The 24,842-nt window shown below is 48.3% G+C and overlaps 1 protein-coding gene across 2 annotated transcripts; it reads left to right on the top strand.

Moving 5' to 3' along the window:
- Positions 1-1,543: 1,543 nt before the first annotated feature.
- LOC116903081 (tubulin alpha-3 chain) lies at positions 1,544-7,104 on the top strand. Of its 2 annotated transcripts, none has more exons than XM_032905402.1 (5): positions 1,544-1,592; positions 3,781-4,003; positions 4,306-4,454; positions 4,754-5,434; positions 6,717-7,104. In XM_032905402.1, the coding sequence occupies exons 1-5, from the start codon at positions 1,590-1,592 to the stop codon at positions 7,011-7,013; spliced, it is 1,353 nt and encodes a 450-aa protein (XP_032761293.1). In that variant the 5' UTR covers positions 1,544-1,589; the 3' UTR covers positions 7,014-7,104. The 2 variants fall into 2 exon arrangements, with proteins under 2 accessions (XP_032761293.1, XP_032761292.1); XM_032905401.1 differs by lacking the exon at positions 1,544-1,592 and adding an exon at positions 1,780-1,800 and having other exon boundaries at positions 6,717-7,013.
- The last annotated feature ends 17,738 nt before the right edge of the window (positions 7,105-24,842 follow it).

Below are 24,842 nucleotides of genomic sequence, written 5' to 3' on the forward strand. Positions count from 1 at the left end.
GGGGACTCATTCTAGGCTTCACATACGGCTGAGTGCTGCTTTCAGAGCAGAATAGGCAAAGCACGGCCTTCACACCATCCAGGATCAGCATCTGCTCCTGACTCTCAAAGCTGGCCCCACCTCAGCAGCCCCATCCAGCACCTTCCCCTTCGCTCTGCAGCCATTTATCTCCCTTACTCATCTTTGCACCAAACCCTTAGCCGTAAACCATATGCTGACCTGGACCCAGGGTCCGAGATGGCCTGCCCATCCAGACACTCTGAATCCTGGTAACCTTGGTGACAAAACAGAAAGAGGCTTGCAACCAGCAACCCTGTGCTACCTTAAGAAGGCGAACCATAGTACCAATTATTCATGGAGGCAGAAAACTGTCCAGGAGGGAAAGGCAGAAGGCTTCACCCACTGTGGGTAGCACTGTTCTCTGGACAGGGCTCTATAAGGAAATTTGGCTGTGCAGAGCATGGGCAAGCCCAACAGGGAACATTTCCTTTTATGGTCTCTGCTCCTTTAAGTTCTTGCTTGAGTTCCTACCCTGACTTCCCTCAGCGATGGACCTGGAAATAGAAGCCAAATCAACCTTTCCCTCCTGTTAGTTGCTCTTGGTCATGGCATTTGTTACAGCCACAGAATGAAACCATGCGTCATTTCTCTAGACAACTGAGTCATTCTTCTGGACAGTATGGACAGTTTTCTGCCTCCAAGAATAATTGGTACTATGGGGCCTTCTGCCACAGTGGGCAGACCTTCTATCCCAGTTGCTAACCGAGACAATCCCCCACATGCTTGCTCACAGGGCCTATCTGATCTGGGCAATCCCTAAATTGGGACAAGTTGACAGTTAACAGATAACCAGCAACATGCTACAGCTTTCAATTCAATTATGTGCAGTTAGATATCCTGAGGAAGGAAGGTATGTCCACTGAATACTGATCCCTACCACACATAGTGTATCCCTACAGTCCCAGCGCTGAGGCAAGCTAAGACAGCGTTCACCTTACACCATCCCGGGGCAGCCAGAGCTACATACCCAGAAGACTGTTCACACACACTCTCAAGCTGGTACTGGCTTCCCACGCGGTGCATAACAGGTACCCAGAAGCTGATGTCTGTGTAAGAAGGGCTCTTTGCCCTTCTCTCAGGTCTGGCCCGAGACCTTTTCTTCACCCGGTGAGACGAGGCGAGGTGAGACATGGCAGGACGGTGAGGGGGTACACACCCGCAAAGCCCTCTCTTGGTCACGCATGCGCAGACCAGCAAAGCCAGAGCACCTCACTTGTCCTGCGCAAAGCTGATGTCAGGATGCACAGACCTCCAGTTTCTGGATCCTCAGCGCTCTCCCCTCCAGCCACTCCAGAGCCTTCCCGCCAAACCTACATCCAATAAGAAAGTGCCACTGGTTCAAATCGAGCCACGTCCAATCATAAGTGGAATGTGGGGCCTAAGCCTGCCCCCGAGGCTCTCTGGACCAATGAGCACCCGGGGAGAGAGCGTTAAATACCCGGAGCATCCGGCCTGGACCGTTGGGCGCACGAGCGGCGGTTAAGGAGCATCGCTGAGGATCGGCTGAGGTGCTCTGCTAGGAGCTCAGCATGGTGAGAGCAGCCCTAGCTGGAGTGGGCCCCATGGGAGGGAGAGCACCATCTCCTCAGGGTTTGGGGTCCAGTGAGGGTGAGCGAGCGAAATGGCTGGGTAGCCCGCTGCCTCTCCTTTCCCATGTCCCCGGCGGGGTAGGGGTGGGGTGGGGTACAGATGTTAGGTCTCAGAGCCTGGCATCTCCTCATGGCCCAAGCTCTCTCAAGAGCGAGATGCACCTCAGGGTGAAGAACCTGCTTGGAATCCCAGCCCTGCAGCGGCTGACGAAGGAGGCACAAGATTTCTAGCCCCAGCCTCGTCCAGTCTAAAGAAGAGAGTGTGGAGATAGAGTTTTGGAGAGAGAACTTTTGTGTTTTCTGATACCAGTGCCCTTGACTGAGAAAACCATCAATGGCCTTGGCTTCAGAAGATTCTAGAAGCTGCCAAGCTTTCTGGCCTAGTGCTCACCATAGGAAAGTGAAAGTTACCGAGTCCAGTTCTCTCACAGCCCTTGCTGGTCCGGAGCTTACTGTGAAAGTGAAAGTTACTGAGCCTCAGTTCTCTCACAGCCCTAGGTGTAGGGGAAGATGCCCTTGAACTCTGACAGGCCTGCCGTCTGCCTCCTCTTTCAGGATCACAGATATTTGCCACCTGCTCCACCCAACGTCCCAAAGAAGTTTTTGTGTTTTGTGCCTGCCGTTTGTCACGTTAGGTGGTTTATAAGTGGGACCGTTTGTTCCCATTAGAAGGTACCTCAGAGATACGGTGTGGCATGCCACAATCCCAAGCACTGGGGGAGCTGAGGTGGGAAACTTGTACGTCCAAGATCAGTCTGAGGTAGTGAATTTGATGCCAGCGCTGGCTATAAGACCTTAAGGGGGGAAAAATAAAACTGAGGACCCTTTTTAAGGGTTTTTTTTTTTTTTTTTTTTAGTTTTTTTAAGTTTTGGGTTTGTTTTAGAATGTGCAGGTGTGTCTGTGAGGAGTACGTGTTTGTGAGTGCTGTTTCCCAGAAGCCAGAAGAGGCCAGTGAACACCCAGAGGCTGCAGTCATGCGCAGTCTCTGAAAGAGCACTTAACAAATAAACCATCTCTCCTGCCTGAGGCGGGGAACCCTTTAAAATATCTGTATTCTCTTAAAATGAACACAGGCTAACAAATGCCAGATATCTAGGTCTAAACAGCCAGAATGTGTTGGTTTTAGTGACAGGGTCTCATAATCCGTGGCCTCCTCAAAATTGTCTCCCTTCCTTAGCTTCCTAATTGAGCTGGTGACCGTCATGTACCACCGCACCTGGCCTGATGGTTAGTTTTTCATTTTAAGAAAAATGTATTGAGAAGACACTTCAGCCCCATCATCTTGTTCTTACGATGCTGTCCTTGGTGTGCGTGAACTTGGCGACACTTTCTAGTCCGCTTTGTTGCTGTGATAAAAGACACCAAAGCAGCCTTCAGGAGGAAAGGGATTGGCTTACAGGTTACAGAGTCTGTCATCAGTGGAAATCTGTGCAGAACGGAGCAGTATCTTTGTGAGCTCAAGTCAGCCAGAGCAACATAGTGAGACCCTGTCTTAAAACCTAAACGAAAAAGAAAATTGGCAGGAAAACAGAAAGCTAGGTTTGTCTCGATAGAAGAAGACACAGTGACGCGCAGGCTAGCACTGGGTGACCTGGGACCTGCACTGTCTTTCCTTACTGCAGTATGTCTTAGCCTTTAGACAGTCACAGTTAAAGCCACATAGGTGTTTTTCAGAGAATTTCTGTGACTCTCCTCGATGCTGTAGTATTGACATTGCATGGTGTCCGAGTATTGAAGAGTGGCAAACATTTATACTCTGGGGGGAACTGCTACTTAAAGAGTGTGGTTAGCCTGGTGCGATGGCTTGCATCTCTAATTATAGCACTTGAGAGGCTGAGGCAAGAGGATTGTCACTGGTTTGAGGCCAGCCAGGGTTAGTGAGGCTATGTATCAAAATAGGGCAAGTTTAGAGCAGAACAAGCTGTTCGTTCTCCCCACCCTCTCTCTCTCTCCATAGGGTTGAGTACTGGAATTATAGGCCTACACAACCAAACCTGGTGGCAGTCAGTTTTACCAGAGATAAAGGACATACCTGAGCATTCTTGGAAATAGTTTGACAACAGACACTGAAGCTCTACACAGATTTGTACTGTGTGTCACGCAGTTTCGTGTTTCTGTTCTTATTTGCAGCGTGAGTGCATCTCTATCCACGTGGGGCAGGCAGGTGTCCAGATTGGCAATGCCTGCTGGGAGCTGTACTGCCTTGAACATGGTATTCAGCCTGATGGTCAAATGCCAAGTGACAAAACCATTGGCGGTGGGGACGACTCATTCAACACGTTCTTCAGTGAGACTGGCGCCGGCAAGCATGTGCCCAGAGCAGTGTTTGTGGACCTGGAGCCCACTGTGGTTGGTAGGTTCCTGGGCTCTGGGTGGACGCTTTCCTGGGAATGTGGGGTGTGTCAGGAAAGCCCACTGAGATCTGCAGAGTGGACAGGCTGTCTGTCTCTGTATGTAGTGTTGTGACTTTGTTGTGTGAGTCGTATGTGCTGCATGATGTGTGTACTCTCAGTGATGGATGTGTATGCAGATATTTCCTAGGAGAAACTATTTACATGCATGCATAATGGAATTGAACGGCCCCTGCCTGAAAGACTCACTTTACATATGTGTCTGTCTGTGTCTTTCCCTCTCTTCCCATCCCCCCCACCCCAGATGAAGTGCGCACCGGAACCTACCGGCAGCTTTTCCACCCAGAGCAGCTGATCACTGGGAAGGAAGATGCAGCCAACAATTATGCCAGAGGTCATTATACCATTGGCAAGGAGATTGTTGACCTGGTCCTGGACCGGATCCGAAAACTGGTAAGAGGATTGTACAAGAGGCTTCCTGTGACGGTTGTCCTAGTCAAAAGGCTCAGGTAGAGGGGAAGTTATTTTGGCAGAACTGTTAGAATCAAGAATCTATTGAGTTCATCAAACTATCTTATTACATAGCCTCTGCTGAGATGCATCCGTAGGTCACGACTGTGTTCAAAGTGCGATGTGTATGTGGTAGACAGTGAATTTGCATCACCTTGCTGAGATGGAAGTCAGGAGTGCAGGGTGTGGAAGTGGGAGTGTGGTTTGTAGACATTGACGTCCGTGCTCTGGTTTCACCGCAGGCTGATCTGTGCACGGGGCTGCAGGGCTTCCTCATCTTCCACAGCTTTGGAGGGGGTACAGGGTCTGGGTTCGCATCTCTGCTGATGGAGCGGCTTTCCGTGGACTACGGCAAGAAGTCCAAGCTGGAGTTTGCCATCTACCCAGCCCCCCAGGTCTCCACAGCTGTTGTGGAGCCCTACAACTCCATCCTGACCACGCACACGACGCTGGAGCACTCTGACTGTGCTTTCATGGTGGATAATGAAGCCATCTACGACATCTGTCGGCGAAACCTGGACATTGAGCGTCCCACTTACACCAACCTCAATCGTCTGATTGGGCAGATTGTGTCGTCCATCACAGCCTCTCTGAGGTTCGACGGGGCCCTGAATGTGGACTTAACAGAATTCCAGACCAACCTGGTGCCGTACCCTCGCATCCACTTCCCGCTGGCCACCTATGCCCCGGTCATCTCGGCCGAGAAGGCCTACCATGAGCAGCTGTCAGTGGCAGAGATCACCAACGCTTGCTTTGAGCCAGCCAATCAGATGGTCAAGTGTGACCCTCGCCATGGCAAATACATGGCCTGCTGCATGTTGTACAGGGGGGATGTGGTTCCAAAAGATGTCAACGCGGCTATTGCTACCATCAAGACCAAGCGTACCATCCAGTTTGTGGATTGGTGCCCAACTGGCTTTAAGGTAGGACTGGGTCCTGGGACAGTTGTGTCTGCCAGCAAGCCACAGGTTCTGCCTCAGGGCCGCAGCTTTGAGCAAGGATGCCCTGTCCAATTTTGTTAGATAGCATGGACTCCAAAGAAAGCAAGTGTAGTAATTACGTTGCTAAGTGACTTTATGCTTTTCCAAATAATATGGGGTTCGCCTTCTTAAAACCACCAGTTACTGAACCTTAAGTGAATTGGAGAATTTTTTCAGTGAGATACTGAGGTGAGGACTTCCAAGGGAGGGAATGTCATGTAGTTACCAACTGTACCTTGCCCTGGTTTCCTGCCAGTGGAACCGCTGGCTCAGCAGTGGAGAGCTGGCCTGTGGGGAGTACAAGTTAGGTCTGTCTGTCTCTAAGAAAAGTCTACCAACACCAGTGGACACTGTTGATCTTAGTTCTGGCATTGTGTTTTGGTTTGTTTATTGTTGTTACCACTGGTTTATCTCACACTCTTGTACAACCACTTGTGCTACTACTAGTAGTAGCATTACTAGTTGCCATGTTTAAAAGTTTAGTTTTAGCTTGACATTCATAGTGGTGCAGCCTATGATCCCAGAGCTAGAGAAAGTGCAAGGTCATCCTTGGTCACACAGTATTAAAGTATGGAAGGCTGAAAAGCAGAACTGTCCCCAAGGCTTCTCGTCTTCTGAAACAAGAGGTCTCTGCATAGGCAAGGTAGACTGCCTCTTGTAGGGTGATGCGGACAGGGCTGCAGGGAGGACCAAAGGATACACGTTCCTCACTAAAGTGGGGACAGACATTTTGATCAGGGGAGGCCCGTTGTATTTTTGTTCTGTTGCTCCCAGCTCAGGCCTGCCTATGAGCCTAGCTGCAGCTAATAACTGTGTTTGTGAGGGTGGGAGAGTCACCCCTGAGCACGTCCTGGGTGTTTATCATCCTTTAGTCACTCCGTGTTCTCCCAGTTAGTGCCACATGGATGTTTTCCGCACCGGAAGATTTCAGTCAGTTTCCTTTTAACTATGCATACAGCATGCTTGGATGATGACAGACCAAGATGTGTGTGATGTGTTTGTCTTCGTGCTCCTGTGGGTTTGTGATGACTCAGTGTGCTCTCTCTCCAGTTTGCCCATTAGTAAGGACTTTACAGTCTTTGAATATGTTGCATTGTGTAGGTGATCATTCATTCCCAAAAGTGTGTGAGTATTTGCAGTTTAAGCACGGTCCTCGGTTCTCACTTTGCAGTAAACTGTCATTTCTGAGGTTAGTGTAAACGTCACTGCTTTTCTCCTCCTGCAGGTGGGCATTAACTACCAGCCTCCCACCGTGGTCCCTGGGGGCGACCTGGCCAAGGTGCAGCGGGCTGTGTGCATGCTGAGCAACACCACTGCCATCGCAGAGGCCTGGGCCCGCCTGGACCACAAATTTGACCTCATGTACGCCAAGCGGGCCTTCGTGCATTGGTACGTGGGAGAGGGCATGGAGGAAGGGGAGTTCTCAGAGGCCCGGGAGGACCTGGCAGCTCTGGAGAAGGATTATGAAGAGGTGGGCGTGGATTCCGTGGAAGCAGAGGCAGAAGAAGGGGAGGAATACTGAGCGCATGGATCTGGCTGGCAGCCATCCATTTCCACCTTCCCCACCATTGTCACTAAAGGCTATGTTTACTTATTAAAGTTTTTAAATGGAAGCATTTTCCTCCCCACATGCTGTGCTGTCTAACAAAGTTCCTTTCAAGATACATGCTTTTCCAAGTAAGTTTCTCTGAGGAAAGCATTTTTCCTCAGAAATGATTAACATGTCTGTAGGTCCAGCTTTAAGTTCTAACTGAGGACATTGGGATAAGGAGCTGTATTTGTACAGTTCTGCTTGACTGGCACAGAAATGGCTTTTCACCCTGTCCTGGGCTGCTGGGGAGGGGTCCCTCTGGGCCTGTGGTGTGTGTCCTGGGACTGTAGAAGTGCAGCCTCTGACACTTCCTTTCCACTGACATTGTTAGTTTTCTTCCTCTGCTTGTTGTGCTGCTGCTGAGGTATCCCAGAGCCACACATGGCCCCGGGCTGCACTGAGAGCTTCTAGCTAGACGGACTCCTGGAATGGGATTGAGTGTTGAGTGCTTGTACTGGTGGCTCCTTTATGTAAGAGCGTTTTTCTTGGATGGCCTTTCAGTCAAGGCTGCCCAGGGCCATACCTCAGCACAAACCACAAAAGAAGCCTTGGAGTGAGGGGCAGACGTATTGGGCACCCAGTTCTCCAAGTCGGAACTACGTAAGACAGGCTAGGCACAAAGTGGCCCGATCTGAGGGAGTTAGGGGCCCAGTAAGAGGAAGAAAAGAAATGGGTGACCTCCCCAAAGCAGCCTGTCAGACATAGGCTGCCAGCTGAGACAACCTGGGAACATCTAAACTCGAAGAGGGGAGATCCCTGGTGTCCACTGGCCGAGGATACCAGCAGTGCTAGCCGCCATGAAGCGGCATGACGGCCGTTGTGTATACATTGATCAGGAATGGGCATGAACGTAGCCTGGATACAAAAGCCAGCCTGCTGGGAGCAGCAACAGCCCCAGAGCGATTGGGGCCTCAGGGCCAGAAAACGGGAGTAGGCAGAATTGGAGCTCCAGCCTCCAGCTTACTCTCTTCCTCATCTCTCGTTATCTGTTGGCTTATGGTTTCCTGGGTTTGTTAACCTACTTACCCAGATCTCTACCTTCCCACCAGCTATCTAATATTTCACAGCCAGAAGTGTGCCCTGACAGTTAGTCTATAATTTAAACCTTCCTGGTTTTTTTCATCTTTTAAAATACTTCTTTTGAATTCCATTCTCATTTCCCTGGGGTCATGTTTATAGGACACAACCTGTGTGGAGGTCAGAGGTCAACTTGCAGGAAGTGATTCTCTCCTTGTACCATGTGGGTCCCAGTGGTCAAACTGAGGCCATCAGGATTGTCAGTGTCTTTACCCAAAGAGCCATTTTTTTTTGTGTTTCGGTTTTGATTCATAGCCCAGGCTGCCCTTAAAACTCAAGATCCTGCTACATCAAAGTGCTGGGTTACTGAACCACTTCTCGTGTAAACCTGACACTTGTGATAAACCCCAGCCCTGTGGGTCCTCTTTCCTCACATCATGGGTCATCTGGGCTTTCCCACCTCCCTCCAAGTCCTCAGCCTTCACTCCCTCTGGCCTGCTCAGAATTGCGCGCGCACATGCACACGCGCACGCACGCACGCACACACACACACACACACACACACACACACACACACACACGCAATGCGGTTTTCCACCTCTGGCCTTTCTGTTTTCAGTGAAGGCCCAGCTGTGCCCACCTCTGCACACACTCGGGTGTATTCTGCCTCCTGGGTAAGCAGCAGCACTTTGAATGTATTGCCCAGTATTGCCCAGGCTCTGAGGACTTGCAGCCTCCTTGGCACACATCCCACACAGATACACATACCTACCTATGATTAAAAACATCTAACGTTTTAAAAAGATTTAAAATGAGGCTTCCATTCCACAGACAAGAAAAGTTAACCTTTCCTGATGCTGCTACAAGAGGTCGTTTTATTCAAGTTCCCTTTGCTGAGGAGGGTTCCTTCAGAAGTCTTTACTCTGTTGCCTCTTTTCATCAGGTTATAAATCAATATGAGTTCTTTATCCTCCCCACATGACAGTGGTTTTGGCATCAACAAAAGCACAAATTCAGAGGCAAAACAAATGTCACTTCAGAATGTAATTATTGTTATCTTCCTTAATTTAGCTAACAATCTTAGGCCAATCTCCATTACAAGTACATTTAGGAAGTTGGAGAGTTGCCCCAGCAGTTAAGAGCACTTATAAAGGGCCAAGGTTCGATTCCCAGCACTCACATGGCAGCTCATGACCTTCCGTTACTCCAATCCCAGGTGATCCAACACCCACTTTGTGCACGTACATGATGCACATAAAATAATCGTTTAAAAGGGCACCTTAGGGGAAGAGATGGCTCAGTGGTTGAGAGCACCTGTTGCTCTTGCAGAGGACCCAGGTTCAATTCCCAGTACACACATGTGACTCAGTCGCCCATTGCCCCTTTTTTGGGGGATGGGGAGGATTTCATGCCTTCTGACATCCTCAGATACCAGGTCTGCACATGGTGCATAGCTATGTATGTAGGCAAAATACATATATATACAAAATCATTAAATCTTAAAAATGATTTTAATATAAAGAAAACCCAGGGTGTCTTTACTTCGTGAATACTTGTGTTTTGTACTACTATTCCATAAGACCTCATGTTTCACTAGAAAAGGATGAGTTTAGCATATATGTCCATCCTACCTATTGTGTAAGAAATAGCAGAGAATATCTGGAACAGTTAGGATATAATTTGGTTGTTAGAGTGCTTCTCCAGCACACATGGTCACCACCACAGAAACCAAATGTGCACACCTACAACCCTGGAACTCAGGAGGTAGAGACAGAAAGATCCAGTCCAAGTCATTCTCAGCTTCATAAGAAACTTGAGGCTACCCTGGACTAGAAACCATATCCAAAAATAATGAATATATTTGGAAATGCTTAAAGGAATAAGGCAAAAAGAATGAAGAAGTTGTTCATATGGTCCTATGGGCCCCCAAATGTTACTAGTTACACCATTACTTACCTCCAGAGATTGACAGTGAAGCATTACTGCTCCTGTAAATAACCCAAAACGGCTCACTCACCAAGCAAGACAGACTAGCGTTCCTCTGGTATGCCATTGCCTGGGGCAGAATGGAGGGGACAGAAACGGGCTTCCCAGGAAAAGCCACTCACTCGACAGTCAAGATGGCCCTTAGGTGAAACCATGACATCTTTCTAGTGTCCTGGGGCAGAGCAGCACAGCCTGGTGCACTTCCGCTTCCTCACACACTTAGACTCACAAATAGAAACCAGGTGATCGTCTAGGAAACAAGAAGAGTGTGTGTGAGAGACCCTCAGGCGGTCATTTAAACCTGTTTTGGAATTATTCAAGTTATGGGAGAATTATAGTGGAGGGCATCTAATTTCATGAGAATTCTGTCTCTGAAAGCAGTGGCCCTTCTTAGCCAGGGCCACAGGCCAGCTAACCCCGATTTCTTTTAGCTGTGGTCAGGGGCCGGACACATCCCACAAAGACCTTAGGAAAGGCCGTCGAGGGCGCTCTGGGCGTGACGACACTTGCTCTGCCTAAGCTGTTGCACAGATTCCAGACCTCTGAAGCCTCATTTCCTGGCTGGTTGGTCCTGCCCTAGGCATGGATGACCACTCCACACATCTTCCCATTACTGTGTGAGTGATGGTGGTAACCATGACTACTGACAGCTTTGCTCAGATATTATCCTTGGAAACAGGTAATCTATAAACCCAGGAGGATTTTGCTGGCTGGATATTTCTAAATATATTCGCCACCTGGGGAGAGTGACAGCTTTGTTTCAGGAGAAATCCATTAAGCAGAGATAGACAGGTTTTTATTCCAATTGAACAGCATCTGATTTTCCCCAGGTCTCTGAGTCTCGCTGGCTGCCTTTTAAAAAATTACTCCAGAAAGCATCAGGTTATCTTCCTAAGCTCCACTCCTCTAGATCACAGAGCTGCTGAGTTTCCTCATGAATGGAAACAGTTGCATTTCGTAGGCATTTTTGAAAGGTAGCACAGCACAGTGGAGAAGTCCACGCGTGTTCAGTTATTGACAGGTAGGAAAGTACCCTGTGGGCAGGGAGGCACAGTGTGTCCCCAGCCCCGCTGCCCATGAGAGCCTTTCGTCCAACATCACACCTTACACACTTCCTAGAGCAGCAGACTCAACCTTTCTTAACGTGTGAGCATTTAATACAGTTCCTCGTATTGTGGTGATCTCAACCACAACATTATTTTCATTGCTACTTCATAACTTTAGTTTTACTGTTGTCATGAATTATAATGGAAAGATCTAATATGCAGGATATCTGACATGTGACCCCTGTGAAAAGGTCATAGGTTGTGACCCACAGGTTGAGAACCACTGCCCTGAACTATATACTTCCCTCCCATTCAATCTACAAATAACTCCTACCAGCAGGGAACCTTGGGTGGATCTCCTAATGTTGTAAAAAGCAGAGCTTCCTCTTCTGCCAACCATAGGAATGCCGTTTTGGTAAACTATAGTGCATAGAGAAAAATCTACAAGCATCTAACTTGACGCTTGTCAGACGCCAGGTTGGACCATCGCCATGGCAGGTAGAGAAGGAGGGAGACGCCAAGTGGCAAAATTTGAAAAAGGCTTCAGTTAAAAACAATTTCACTATACCAGCTAACTGTTATAGGACACAGTTATTGAGAGAAGCAGAAGGATGCTGGTTTCTACACTTCATACTCTGTAGCACTGGTTCTCAACCTCTGGGAGCAGCTCCTTTGGGGGGTGAATGACCTTTTCACAGGGGTCGATTAAGACTACCAGAAAAGGGGTTGGGGATTTAGCTCAGTGGTAGAGCGCTTGCCTAGGAAGCGCAAGGCCCTGGGTTCGATCCCCAGCTCCGAAAAAAAAAGAACCAAAAAAAAAAAAAGACTACCAGAAAACACAGGTATTTAATACATTATGGTTCATAACAGTAGCAAATTATAGTTATGAAGTAGTAATGAAAATAATTTTATGGTTTCGTGGTCACCACAACACTAGGAACTATGTTAAAGGCCTCTGCGTTAGGAAGGCTGAGAACTGGGAGTTGTGAGCCATCCAGTGTAGATGTTAGCTATTGAAGTCTCTCCATACACACAACTGCAACTTCTGTTCCCGTGTTTAGTAAAACAGAAGTATCAGTAGTCTGCGACTCTCGACTAACTGGGTATTTTGTGATTGAGCGTATGGACCCCTCCCCGTGTTGGGTTGCCGCCTGGCAAGTGTGATCATGAGCGGCACGCTGAGTGGTCTGAGGGTGGAGAAAGGCTAAGCTGCTGGACCCCTTGAGGTAATTAAAAACAGCAGCATGCTCTGAGTCCCACTGGAGGCTCCCAAGATAGGGTAAGGAATTCTATCTACGAACCTTCGGGTCAATCCTAACACCCATTTCAAGTCAGATGGCTGTTTTATGACATTAATTAGATCTTATCTCTCTAACTGCTTATAGCTCAGTAGTTAAAATGTGTACACACACACACACACACACACAGACATGTTTGCATCTGGACACTTTCCAAACACCACATTAGTTTAATTAAATAATTAAAACTGGCATTAATAGAATGCCAGTGATTGTTTTGTTGTTTCCATAATGCCAAAAACTAATGTGTTCTGAGGGCAAGAGCAGATAGAGTAGGACGTAGAACTGGCTTCAGTCTCACTGCAGACCTGAGCTTGCAGACCTAAGCTTGGCTACGGCTGGCGCCCTGTCCTCTTTGCAGCAGGCCGTGCCCAGGGTGACTTACATGTGTGGCTGAAGAAGAGGGAAGGAACAAAGGCCGTGTTAGGCACGAGCTCAGCCTGTTTGTAAAAGAAGTCACTGGGTGCCAAAGCTGAAGGTGTCACAAACTCCATCCCAGCCTGCCTGTGACATCAAGAGTGAAGCATGCTGGGAGCTTTCAAGTCATTTCAAATTTCTTTCCTGCCTTTGGGAGCTGTTTAAAAGATAATTTATTAACTCACTTACAAAAAAAAGATTCGGCCAGACTTCAAAAATGTGGTTAAATATGCTATCTTTTACGGTGTGTGTGTGTGTGTGTGTGTGTGTGTGTGTGTGTGTGTGTGTGTGTGTGCGCGTGCGCGCGCGTGCACACATGTATGTCAAAGGGCAACTTGCAGAACTAAGCGCTCTCTTTTACCTTGTGGGTCCTGGGGTGGAACTCCGGATATCAGGCCTTGGCAGCAAGCTCCTTTACCTGCTGAGCCATCTTGCTGGCCCCTTTTTTTACATTTTACAGGCAATTCATTTGTTAACAAGCTCATTCTTTTAGTAATTACAACAGATTGTTTGATACAATTCTACTTGAGAAATTGGATTTCCCTTACCAAGTATTGTCTGCGTATTTCATTATTTAGGGTTCTTTTTGTAACTCTAACTTGGACCTTCTCACATGCTAGTTGAGTACTGTCCTGCTGAGAGATACCTCTGCTCTGCCTACCTTTGGTTTTTAGTTTGTGTGTCTCGTTTTGCTTTTGCAACAGGGTCTCACTCTATAGACCTGGTTGACCTCAAGCTCACAGAGATCCTCCTGCCTCTGCTTCCAAGTGCACCACCAAGCCTGGCCTGTTAAGATAGTTTCAATCCTCCATTTCCTTTCCTGATACCCCACAAACATCTACAACATACAGCGGTGTCTTGCGAGGCTGAGCTGGCAATGCACCATGAATAGCAATGGCGGTACGCACTTGCTCCTTCTGCTTCCCCTGCTGTGATTAAAAGTAAACTCGTGTCCCCGAGAGGGCAAGTGACTAACCACACCACAAAGAAAATTAAAGCTGTAAATAACTGTCCTACTGTCCAAACGCCTGAGTAGTCCCTGGCAACTGAAAGGCAACAGGATCCAATAGGGAACAATGGGAAGGAGTCCAGATTCCCATTCTTTGTTATAAACCGAGAATACCAACACAGCCAGCTAGCCCCATTATAGTTAGAACCAAACGCTGAGTGAGCCATGGGAACCTCACTATGGCTGTTGGGGGTGTTGCCTGGAGATCATACCTAGGGTGCTATGAACAGACCCAGCTTGATGGTACCACAGAAAATGAGGATCTGATGTTTTCGTTATCTTTGTGTGTGCGTTTGCATATCTCTATATGATATTTACACACATACACACACACTGTGTGTGTGTGTGTGAGAGAGAGAGAGAGAGAGAGAGAGAGAAAGAGAGAGAGAGAGAGAGAGAGAGAGAGAGAGAGAGAGAGAGAGAGACTCCTCCATCTCTTCCCTATGCAGCCAGTGAGCTCTGGCCAACACATATTACACCCATGGTACTGGTAAGGAGAATTGGTGCATATGTCTCAAAGGCCATCTACCAGAGCCCCTACCCCCATTTCCTTAAGTTTTAAAATATGTGATTTTACCCTGCTATATATGCCCTTTCTACTACTACATTTTAGAGATTTTTATTATTTTTAATTGTGTATGTTCACCACATGTCTGTCTGTCTGTCTGTCTGTCTGTCTGTCTCTGTGTGTGTGTGTGTGTGTGTGTGTGTGTGTGTGTGTGTGTGTGTGTGTGTGTAAGAGCAGTGCCCACAGATCCCAGAAGAGGGCATCCGATCCAGTAGAGCTGCTGTTAAAGGTGGATGTGAGTTGTTGAGAACCAAAACTTAAGTTCTCTGGAAGGGTAGTGAGTGCTCTTAACCGCTGAGTGTCTCTCCTGTGAGTGACGGTCATCTGTCCCCCACACGGAGTCTGCCCAGTCACACACTGAGTGGCTGGAGATGGTGTCCACACACAGCTCATGCCACTCTGTTTGCCTGGAAAGTGAAGGCAAACCACTTTTCAGATGGTGGTAAATGCTTTAAAAATCACAGCAGGGCTGGCAGGATGGCTCAGTAGGTAAAGGCACTTGCCACAAAGCCTTAAGGCCTGAGTTTGGTTCCTGGACCCTACATGATGAATGTAGGTAACTTACTCCCGGAAGTTGTCCTGCAACAATTCCACAATTGTACCACAGCACATTCTGGCCCTCTCTCCAACACTCACAGAATAAATGAGAAAGGCTTTTTTAAAAATATTCCACACTAAGTATCCATCTTTCCTCTCCATAGGAGATATAAATATGAGCATGGTTGGGATACATGGTTAATTAGTCGGGGGGTTTCTCACAGTTCCTGACTGAGAGACCCACAGGGGATCTTCGGTCTCTATGATTCCACACCCTCCACACTGATGAATGGCCAGGAACATTGGCGCTGTGGGGGAGGCAGTGCCAGCGAGCCAGCTGGTTACATCTTGGAGGCTGCCGGGAAGCAGAGGGCTTTAGGTGGAACTGGGGACTGGCTGTGACTGTGGCTGTTCCTTGGCTCTGGCCATGCAGGCACATCCACAGCACCATCTGAAGGCCAACGGCTGGGGGACATTTCACACACTAATCCCCAGTCGCTGAGTTGAGGAATGGACTCGGAATAGCGTGTGGCACAAGTGTTACCCACATTCCCAAGGGGCAGGGGAATTAAATCTGTGTGGTGTTTCCTCAACGTCTTCCTCTACAAAAGTTGCTGAAGGGAGCTCTGGCTGCTGCAGTGGTCTGCATGCTTAGCGCAGGAAGCTTCCGTACCTGGAGGTGAGCGGTCACAGCCATATGGGGGTTCGCCGATTTTTATTTCACACATGAACGATTGGTTTTCATTCTGATGTACTGTGACAAGGCCTGAGAATCACGACCCCTCGCAAAGCCTCAGCCCCACCCTGACTTCCCTGGCCTGCCTACAAAATTAGCACTTACCTGTGTCCAGCTCCCAGGGAGCAGATGTTGGAGTGAAGCAAACAAACAATTTACCCTAATTAGCACCTGATGAGCAACTGAGGGAAAAGGGTAACTAGGCTCCTGTCAACCGTCTCAGCAGGTGCCGAGTCACCAGCAGGCAGGAGTGCGGGTGTGCACACGCACAGACACACAGACACACACACACAGAGGCATGTACACATAAACAGACACACAGACACACACAGACACACACAGAGGCATGTACACATACATGCTCATGCATGCATGCATATGTGTGTACACACACATACACACAGGCACGTACACATGCATGCTCATACATGCATGCACACATGTACACACACAGAGGCATGTACACATACATGCTCATGCATGCATGCACACGTGTACACATTCATACACACACACACACACACACACACACACACACACACACATACACACACTGCTCTCCTATGAGGAAAGGCCATAAATCCCACTATTTCTGTCAGCACTTTAAGCATTCCACGTTCTGAGGAAACTGATGCCCTAAATGCCCTGTTTTCTCCTCTCTCCCCTTTCTGATCACAAACTGAAGTGTCTGCATTTTGCTGGCTCGGCGATTCTGCTTGGTTTAAAGTTGTTGTGAGCACCTATCAGAGAATAAAAACATTATCAAGGGAAGAACTAAAAGGGTTTCTCTAGGGGAGAAAGAGGGAAAGAGGAAGAGAAAATCTTGCTTTATCACAAAAACTCCCAGCTGAGACCCTGCCCTACACCATGCTTCCTGTTACGCCAGCATGGAGTCAACGGTGGTTTTGGAAGACTTCTTTCTGAGGAACGAAACCCTCTGATAAGACCAGCTTCAAGGTGATGGGAACCAGGCGAGCACATCGACTCTGCTCTGTAACTGCAGTTTCTAGAAAATTCAGTTCTGTGTCACACTGAAACCCAGGAGCCACAGGTAGGGCAGCATTTTCCTCTCTGTCAGAGAGATGGATTTATTTCTTGTTCTGATCCAATTTCAAATGTACAGCCATAGTTTGGATCCATAGGAGAGAAAAAATTCAAGCGCATCCAGTCTAAGACAGGCCTGTCTTAGGTGCAGAGGGCTGCAGAATCTCAGGGTCCCTGAGGAAGGGTGCTTTATGACGTCTCCAGAAACCTCGCAGTTCTGACTCTGCGGCATGATGACCCAAACCACTCTGAAAACAGAGAGCATCTCTCTCCTCCCTCTCTCTCTCTCTCCTCCCTCCCCCCTCCTCTCTGTAACCATGCCTGGCCTGGCACTCTCTATGCAGGCTAGACCTCAAACTCACGAGAGACTCACCTGCCCCTGTCTCCCCACTGCTGGGATTAAAGCATGGGCCCTCACACCTGGCCACCTGGAAACTCATTTTATACAGAAGTCACTATTAAAAAAGTGACTCAGCCTCTACTTCCCACGTGCTGGGATCGAAGGCGTGTGCTACCCCTGCCACTACACAGCTATGGAAAAGTCCTTAAATAGTGGTCCAATCACAGACTGTGGGCAGGCATGTTGGAGAATGAGGGTGGGTAGAGGCAAATCAGTCAATGGAGTTTCTATAAGGCACCACAAAGCACATTTCAAAAGTTTATGTGCACGTGTGTGGGGTGTGGGATACACACATTCCAGAGTGAGGTCAGAGGGAGAGTTTGGGGAGCTCAGCTCAGGACACCAGGTGTGTACATCAAGCAAGTTATCCACTGAGCCTTTGTGTAAAACTTGAAGGAGCAGACACTGTCCTTGGCTTTTTAATGTTCTTGGGCCTCTGCCAGTTACCAGTCATTGTGTCTTTGACCCGAGGGCTTTTCCCAGAACTGAAGGACAATCCAGTGACAGACATCACACACTGGAAGCCCCAAAATGGAGCAGTCCTCAGAAGCAGCCCTGAGCCAGTGACCCTCAGAGGTGCCCTAGCTTGCCTTGCGGGGGCAGTTCCAAGGCCAGCATTTGCTTGTTTCCTGGTGTTTCTTTCCCCTAAGAGTAGGCGCTGGTCACTCTGTGATGGCCAGCTTACTAACGCACTTTCTATAGGCAGGCTGCCTCGCTGGGTCAGTTCTGTGCTCTAGCATTAATGCCCCCTGGACATTCTGAATAGCCTCCTTGTGCTCCAATCATATTGTAGTCTGCTGGGGTGGGGGCAGGGTTCAAATCCAAAGAATGAGACCCATTCTGTACCAAGGCACCTTTAACCTCAAGTACCATTTCTTTAAAAGAAACTTATGTGTGCACATGTGTCTGTATGAGTGTGTGTACGCAAATGCGTTGACAATAGGTCCTCAGATACTGAGGTGGTTTAAATGAAAATGGCCCCCATAGACTCAGAGGCATTACTGGAGGTGTGGCCTTCTTGGAGTAGGTATGTCACAGCGTGGGCTTTGGCCTTTCAGATGTTCAAGGCTGGACAAGTGTCACTCTTCCTGCTGCCCGCCAATCCAGATGTAGAAGTCTCAGCTACCTCTCCTGCACCGTGTCAGCCTGCACGCCACCGTGCTTCTCACTGTGACAATAATGAACTGAACCTCTGAACCTATAAATTAAATGTTTTCCTTTGTAAGAGTTGTTGTGGTCATGGTCTCTTCAGAGAAACAGAGACCCTGACTAAGGCAGTTTGGGCGAGCTCATGCGTGCTCACACCCATGCTGGAATGCTGACTGGTTTGAACTGACCGGTTTGATGCTGACTTATGACAGTCTCGTTCAAGCAGCCACTGCTGCTATGAGTTCATGAGGGCAGCCATTCTGTCAACTCCAGAAAACACTGTCCTCATACATGCATCCCCACAAGACCCTACCCTCTCCAACCTCTGACTTATACAATATTTCTGCCACCTCTTCTGTGATGGTCCCTGAGCCTTGGGGAAGGAATGTAATGTTTACATTTAGAGTTGAGCACCCCAGTGTCTTACCCTCTGCCCTTCAGCTAGCTGTGAGTTTCTGCTTTAGTTGCGTTCCACTACACAAAGGAACGTCTCTGATGAGGTCCGAGAGCTACGCTAATCCATGAGAGAAGAGACACAGATTTAGAGGTTGCTTTAATACCTTGTCTATAGCAAAATAATAGTAGTGGGTTCATCCCTGGGCCTAAGAGCTGTGCAGCCATGGGCTCTTGAGTGAACTGACAACAACAGGCCAGCATTTCTCCTGTGGAGCAGGCCTTAAATCCTCCCAGAAAGTCTTTGGTTACTCGCGTAACATCGGTGCCACTACTGTACCGGTGGGTATAACTTGCCACACTGGTCAGCTGTATAGTTCACAGGGTTCTCATCTGGTAAGGCGGTTGGTCCTCAACATCGTAAGCAAAATCTTCTTTCTTTTTTTTTTTTTTTTTTTTTTTTTTTTTTTTCGGAGCTGGGGACCGAACCCAGGGCCTTGCGCTTGCTAGACAAGCGCTCTACCACTGAGCTAAATCCCCAACCCAAGCAAATCTTCTTAATACAGGACCTCCTGTCATCCATGAAGGTGACACTGCATGCTGTCCTCTGGATCACAAATGCTTCTGCTGGTCCATGTGCAAACTTTCTTGGCACTATTGATGGTCGTGAAGGTTTTAAAAGAGAAATGTCATCCAGTCATAAAGGCATGTCCTCCGAGGAATGTGCCCTGCCTGCTCCCTTCTCTCCTTTTCCTGTCTGGGCCACAAAGAGACTGCCTTTTGTTTCAACACAACTGCCAGCCATGCCTCGTGGTCTCCCCACAAGACCTGAAAGGAATGGAGTCAGCCAAACGTGGATTGATGTCTCCAAACTGTAAGCTTTTCCTCTTGACAATCGTCTTAGATACTCTATTATAATAATGGCTCATTAGTCTATTTATTAACTTTTCCGAATTAGGAACCACGGAGGAAATCCAGATCTGTGGCACCTGTCCATGCCCTGTGACTGTCTCCAGTCTCATGGCACCTGGAAGCTACCGTTCTAACTGCCTTCACCTTCAGCTGCCCGCCGGACCTTGTGTGGGGTTACGGGTACTCTTCCAGAACACCCAGAGGAAGAGAAGAAACAGCCTCTTTGAAGTCTGGATCCCATGGTGACAATGGCCTGGTATCCTTGTTTGGTAAAAACAGTGTCCTCTGGTGTATAGGGAAAGACATTTTTTGGAGAACGATCTAAGAGACACCATTTATAAACATCCAAATGCCCAGAAATGCACATCTGAACACCGGGTCTCTGTTACTCATTTGGGAAGACTTTTGGCCTGAAAGAAAGCAGATTGTTTCTATAAATAGTCACAGAAGCTCGGCCAAGACTCCGCTTTCCCAACTGTAACCCCAGAGTTAGCTCTCCTAAGATTCTGTGATCTACGCTGTTCCTGAGGTCACACCAGATAGTAAACATCTGGGTCAACAGAACCAGAGCAATGAGTTCACAGGCTGACTGCGGGGCTCACGGGGCAGCTCTGCAGGCTTTCAAGATTGCCTGTTGGCAGAAGACAGGATTGTTTCTCCTAGAAGCATCTACAAAACCAGCCCTCTTCTTTAACAGGAATTCTGAAAGTTATCGTCGTCTATAAAATCAAAATCATGTGGGAGTGAAAATCTGTTTTCTTCCAGAAAGTTCCTTCTAACATTTTTTAATAAAAGGTTTTCTTAAAGAATCTTTTGTTTATTTTTTTAATATGTGTGTGCATTGCAGGCAGCACAGCACAAGAAGGCAAGAACAAAGTCACCCAGGCGCCAAGCAGCTCACTCCGTGTTTCGTTCTCGATCCTGCAAGTGTACATACACTTAGGTAATTGAGATTACGCAGGAGGTGCCAAACTTTAACAATGTACTTGCCCAACCTTGGACTGTAGTGGCAGCATCCCATGCCGATGTGCCAATAAAATACTCAGGCTAAGATTCTGTCCTGGTGACTTGGTGATTGTTGTGACCCAGGTAGGAGTATGTAGAAGCAGATACAACTTTCCCCATCAAGAAGAAAATCAGTCTCTCTCTCTCTCTCTCTCTCTCTCTCTCTCTCTCTCTCTCTCTCTCTCTCTCTCTCTGTGTGTGTGTGTGTGTGTGTTTTACACAACCAGGCAAGTACAGTGATGTCCCTTTGTACAGACATTACCTCGAGGGGGCATCAAGTGTAAATAGTGGACATAAACAAACCTTCCTGGTTTGGCAGAGAGGATCTATTTTTATCTTATTTGTTTTTTTGTTTTTTGGGTTTTTTTTGTTTTTGTTTTTGTTTTTGTTTTTGGTTTTTTTTTTTTTGGAACCAGGGGTGGGGGAAATATCTGTTACTCCACCTCATTTGTGAGTCTAGGAAGACTTATTTCCCAAAACTTTCCCTTCCCTCCCCACAAATGTGCTAGGTGAAATCGAATCAGCTTTGCTCTGACAGCTCGGGCACACAACCAAATGACAGTCGGGCAGAAAGGGAAAATGAAAGGCTTAGGAAAAGATTTCTGTTAAAATACTGGGGAAAAGACAAAGGTCTATCTCATTGTGTAGAAGAGGGAGGGACTAAAAGAGAATAGAGTGCAGTAGTGACAGGAGCCGTCCACGCACCATCTGTAGGAAGATGCTTGAGTGACAGTTATACAGGGGATGGACTCGGATGCTTGAGTGACAGTTACACAGGGGGTGGACTCGGATACTTGAGTAACAGTTACACAAGGGGGTGAACTCGGATGCTTGAGTGACAGTTACACAGGGGGTGGACTCAGATGCTTGAGTGACAGTTACACAGGGGGTGGACTCGGATGCTTGAGTGACAGTTACACAGGGGGTGGACTCAGACACTTGAGTGACAGTTATACAGGGGTGGACTCAGACACTTGAGTGACAGTTTATGCAGGGGGTGGACCTTAGCTTGGCTTGCTGTCCAATGACTCTGTACAGCGCAGCAGACACAGAGTGTTCTCTGATAGGGCAGTGTGGGGATCATGTCCATTCCCTCACTTCAACAGCCATCTCTTGGGAAGGAGTGGATAAAGAAGTCTATGTCTTAAGTTTGGAGCAGAGACTGAAGGAAAGGCCATCCAGCCCATATACATACAGCCACCAAACCCAGACACTATTGCTGATGCCAAGAAGCGCATGCTGACAGGAGCCTGATACCTGAGAGGCTCCTGAGAGGCTCTGCCAGAGCCTGACAAATACAGAGATGGATGCTCTCAGCCAATCATTGAACTGAGAACAGGGTACCCAATGGAGGAGTTAGAGAAAGGATTGAAGGAGCTGAAGGGGTTTGCAACCCCATAAGAACAACAATACCAACCAACCAGAGCTCCCGGGGACTAAACCACCATCTTAAGAGTACACATGGACAGACCCGTGGCTCCAGCTGCATATGTAGCCTTGTTGGGCACCAATGGGAGGAGAAGCCCTTGGTTGTCAAGGCTGCACCTTCTCAGTGTAGGGCAATGTCAGGGCGGGAAGGCAGGAAGGGGTAGGTGGGTGAGGGAGTTTATGGACAGGAAACGGGGAAAGGGGATAACATTTGAAATGTAAATAAAAAATATCCAATAAAAAAGTCTATGTCTTCCTGCCCTCCCTTTCTTAATTACCCCTTCCCTCTATTTCCTTTCCTTCCTTTATTCCTTCCTCTCTCTTTCCTCTCTCCCTCCCTCCATCCCTCTATTTCCTCTTTCTTTCCTTCCTCCTTTCCTTCCGTTATTCTTGTGGCATTGGACAAAGCATAACTGAGCAGGCTCAGGGAAGTCATGTTTCCCTACACTGTCCATGTTTCCAGAAAGGATTAACTGAAGTGGAGGACGCCTGTCCCCCTCCATGGGGGTGACATAATCTCCTAGACTGGGGTTCCCGGTGACAAGAGATAAAGTCTGGAAAGATAGCCGAGTGGGTAGAGAGGTAATCCCAAGGGCTCGCTCGGCAGCCAGTCTAGCCTTTAGTCAAGGCCCAGATTGACAAAGACCGTGTCTCAAAAAGTAACGGGAAGAGTAATTGAGGAAGACACCAGGTGCCAATCTCTGTCCCTCATAAGCAGCCACATGAGCAAAGCACGACTCCTCACAGGTGCACTCGGCACTCACAAGCAGAGGGGGCAGGGAGAGAACCAGCTGAGTGCCAGCATTCACCGCTCCTTGCTTACTGATCTCCTCAGAAGGAGAGCACAATCTCAGCTCCGTGCCCCACCACCATCCCATCCCATCCCTTCCACGATGGACTGTGACCCCTCAAACCGCAAGCCAGGCTCGACCTTTCCCCCCTTAAGCCACCTCTTGTCATGAGTCTGTTCACAGCAGCGAGAAGAGTGACTGGTGCAGTCAACACATTAGCAAAATTCTATTTGCTGAGCATAAACTGAAAACATCCACCCCCCCCAGGTGACTGTCTAAGTATTTCTGTGGCTTCCCTCCTCGTTCCCCAGTAAATAAACACTTTTAACTTTATCAGCCTAGTTTTAACTATTAAACAAGCATCAGTCTTTAGGACACGGATCCACTTGTTCTTTAAATGTCTGTTTCTGGACTCCAGGGGTTTTCCTTGTCTATGAGGAGGGGGTTTGGGGGCAGGCACAAGGCTAGCTTTAGAAAGCAGCATTTTGATCGGTCCCAGCAGGCCTTCCCCCTCATCCCGTCCAGACACTGGCTTCTCCTATTCTCCAGCAGTTTGAAGAAGCTGGGTAGAAGCCTCTTTCCTTGAGGGACAACACTGCGATGCGTTTCTCTGTGGTTTGCTGTTTCTCTGGCGTACCACTGTCTTTATTATGAGTCACAATGGCCCACGTTGTCTCCTGAGGAAGACGAGCTTCTTTTGCAGGACTAGACCATGCAAACTTTCAGATCTGGACCACAGAATCTAGACAAATCACTCGCTCAGCTCCTACCACCAGAAAATTGGATAATGCATGGAAAACTTCTACAGGAAGTCAGCCTGGGTTTTCCACGGAAGACCATCTGTGCTGTTCCACGGTGGGCGTCCACAGCAGGATGGAGCCACCAGCTCACCCCGCCCGTCTGTCTTTGCTGGCTTCACAGTACTTCACTGCAAAGTGCTTTCCTGGAGCCGCTGCTCTTCACAATAGCAATGGACGCTGAGTGGGCCTAAGAGCTCCGAGTCTGGGCCGTTGGCAGAAGAGTTCCGGTACATCTTCCCCTACCCAGCTCTCTGCAGATGCTCTTGGCTGTGACCTTGCTGTCACCCCTCCTTGCCTTAGGAGGTGTGAGCTGTCGCTGCAGAAGGAACAAGCTGCTCTCCCAAGGATGACAACTTTAAATCTCGTGGCAGCTTTAAATCTCTCAGATCTTCCATTTCACTCAGGGGCCATGCCCTCAGAGGATGTGTGGGGGGAAAGGTGACTGGTTATAGGGAAATTCTCAATAGTGGCTCTTGTTAGGACACCCTGGAGGGAGGTAGCTGGCGCTCTGCAGGGACAGCAACATTGCCAAATACATACGGTCTGGATGAGCCCTGAACAGCAGCCTGGCTTCCTTCTGACCCTGACTCCCTGGAACCTCATCAGTGTGGGTGTTTCAAGAGAGAATTCACTGAGGAGGTGGGGCCCACACCACTCCCTGGCTGAGGTCTCAGAGTGAACGGAGAGGAGACTCTGCCTGGTCTCTGCTTCCCATTCCGCTGAGACATGGGTTGGGTTTATGGTTATAAAACATGGAGTCTATGTTTAACCTAGGAGTAGGTTAAAGAACGGACGGAGACATTCTGGGCACCTGTCCAGCAGCCCGGTCACCCTCTCTGGTCCCTGTTAGAGTGGCATACATATTTGTAACTTGAGGACTCAAACCTTTCCTAACTCAGCTGCTCCAACATGCAGAATGCATAGCAAAACACACCGTACAGTGTCCTGAGACTCAGGGTCTGCCTCTGTGAGGTCCTGGGGCTGGTAGCCCAGTTCCTCTCAGTGTGGCTGCCCTTTCCTTGTTCACTGATGTGTTTCCTATTCCAGTGGAATGTTCTGGAAGCATTCCTCCCTCCTATAACCCTGGTGAAAGACCACCGTGTTCTCTCCACTCTGAACTAAAAAATGGCCGCTCCCCACAGACTTACAGATTCTTTTCCATCTTCTCAACTGTGCTAAGTAACTAAGATTTCCATGTTAATCAACAAAACCTACCACCAAGTT

The sequence above is a fragment of the Rattus rattus genome, chromosome 6, assembly GCF_011064425.1.
Source record: "Rattus rattus isolate New Zealand chromosome 6, Rrattus_CSIRO_v1, whole genome shotgun sequence".
Taxonomy (NCBI): domain Eukaryota; kingdom Metazoa; phylum Chordata; class Mammalia; order Rodentia; family Muridae; genus Rattus; species Rattus rattus.

Excerpts from the sequence above, each read along its gene's own strand:
- LOC116903081 (XM_032905401.1), top strand. The coding sequence starts at position 1,780 with ATGGCCCAAGCTCTCTCAAGA. Across the intron at positions 1,801-3,780 it reads TGGCCCAAGCTCTCTCAAGA|CGTGAGTGCATCTCTATCCA; the intron begins GCGAGATGCACC and ends TCTTATTTGCAG. Across the intron at positions 4,455-4,753 it reads TGGACCGGATCCGAAAACTG|GCTGATCTGTGCACGGGGCT; the intron begins GTAAGAGGATTG and ends GTTTCACCGCAG.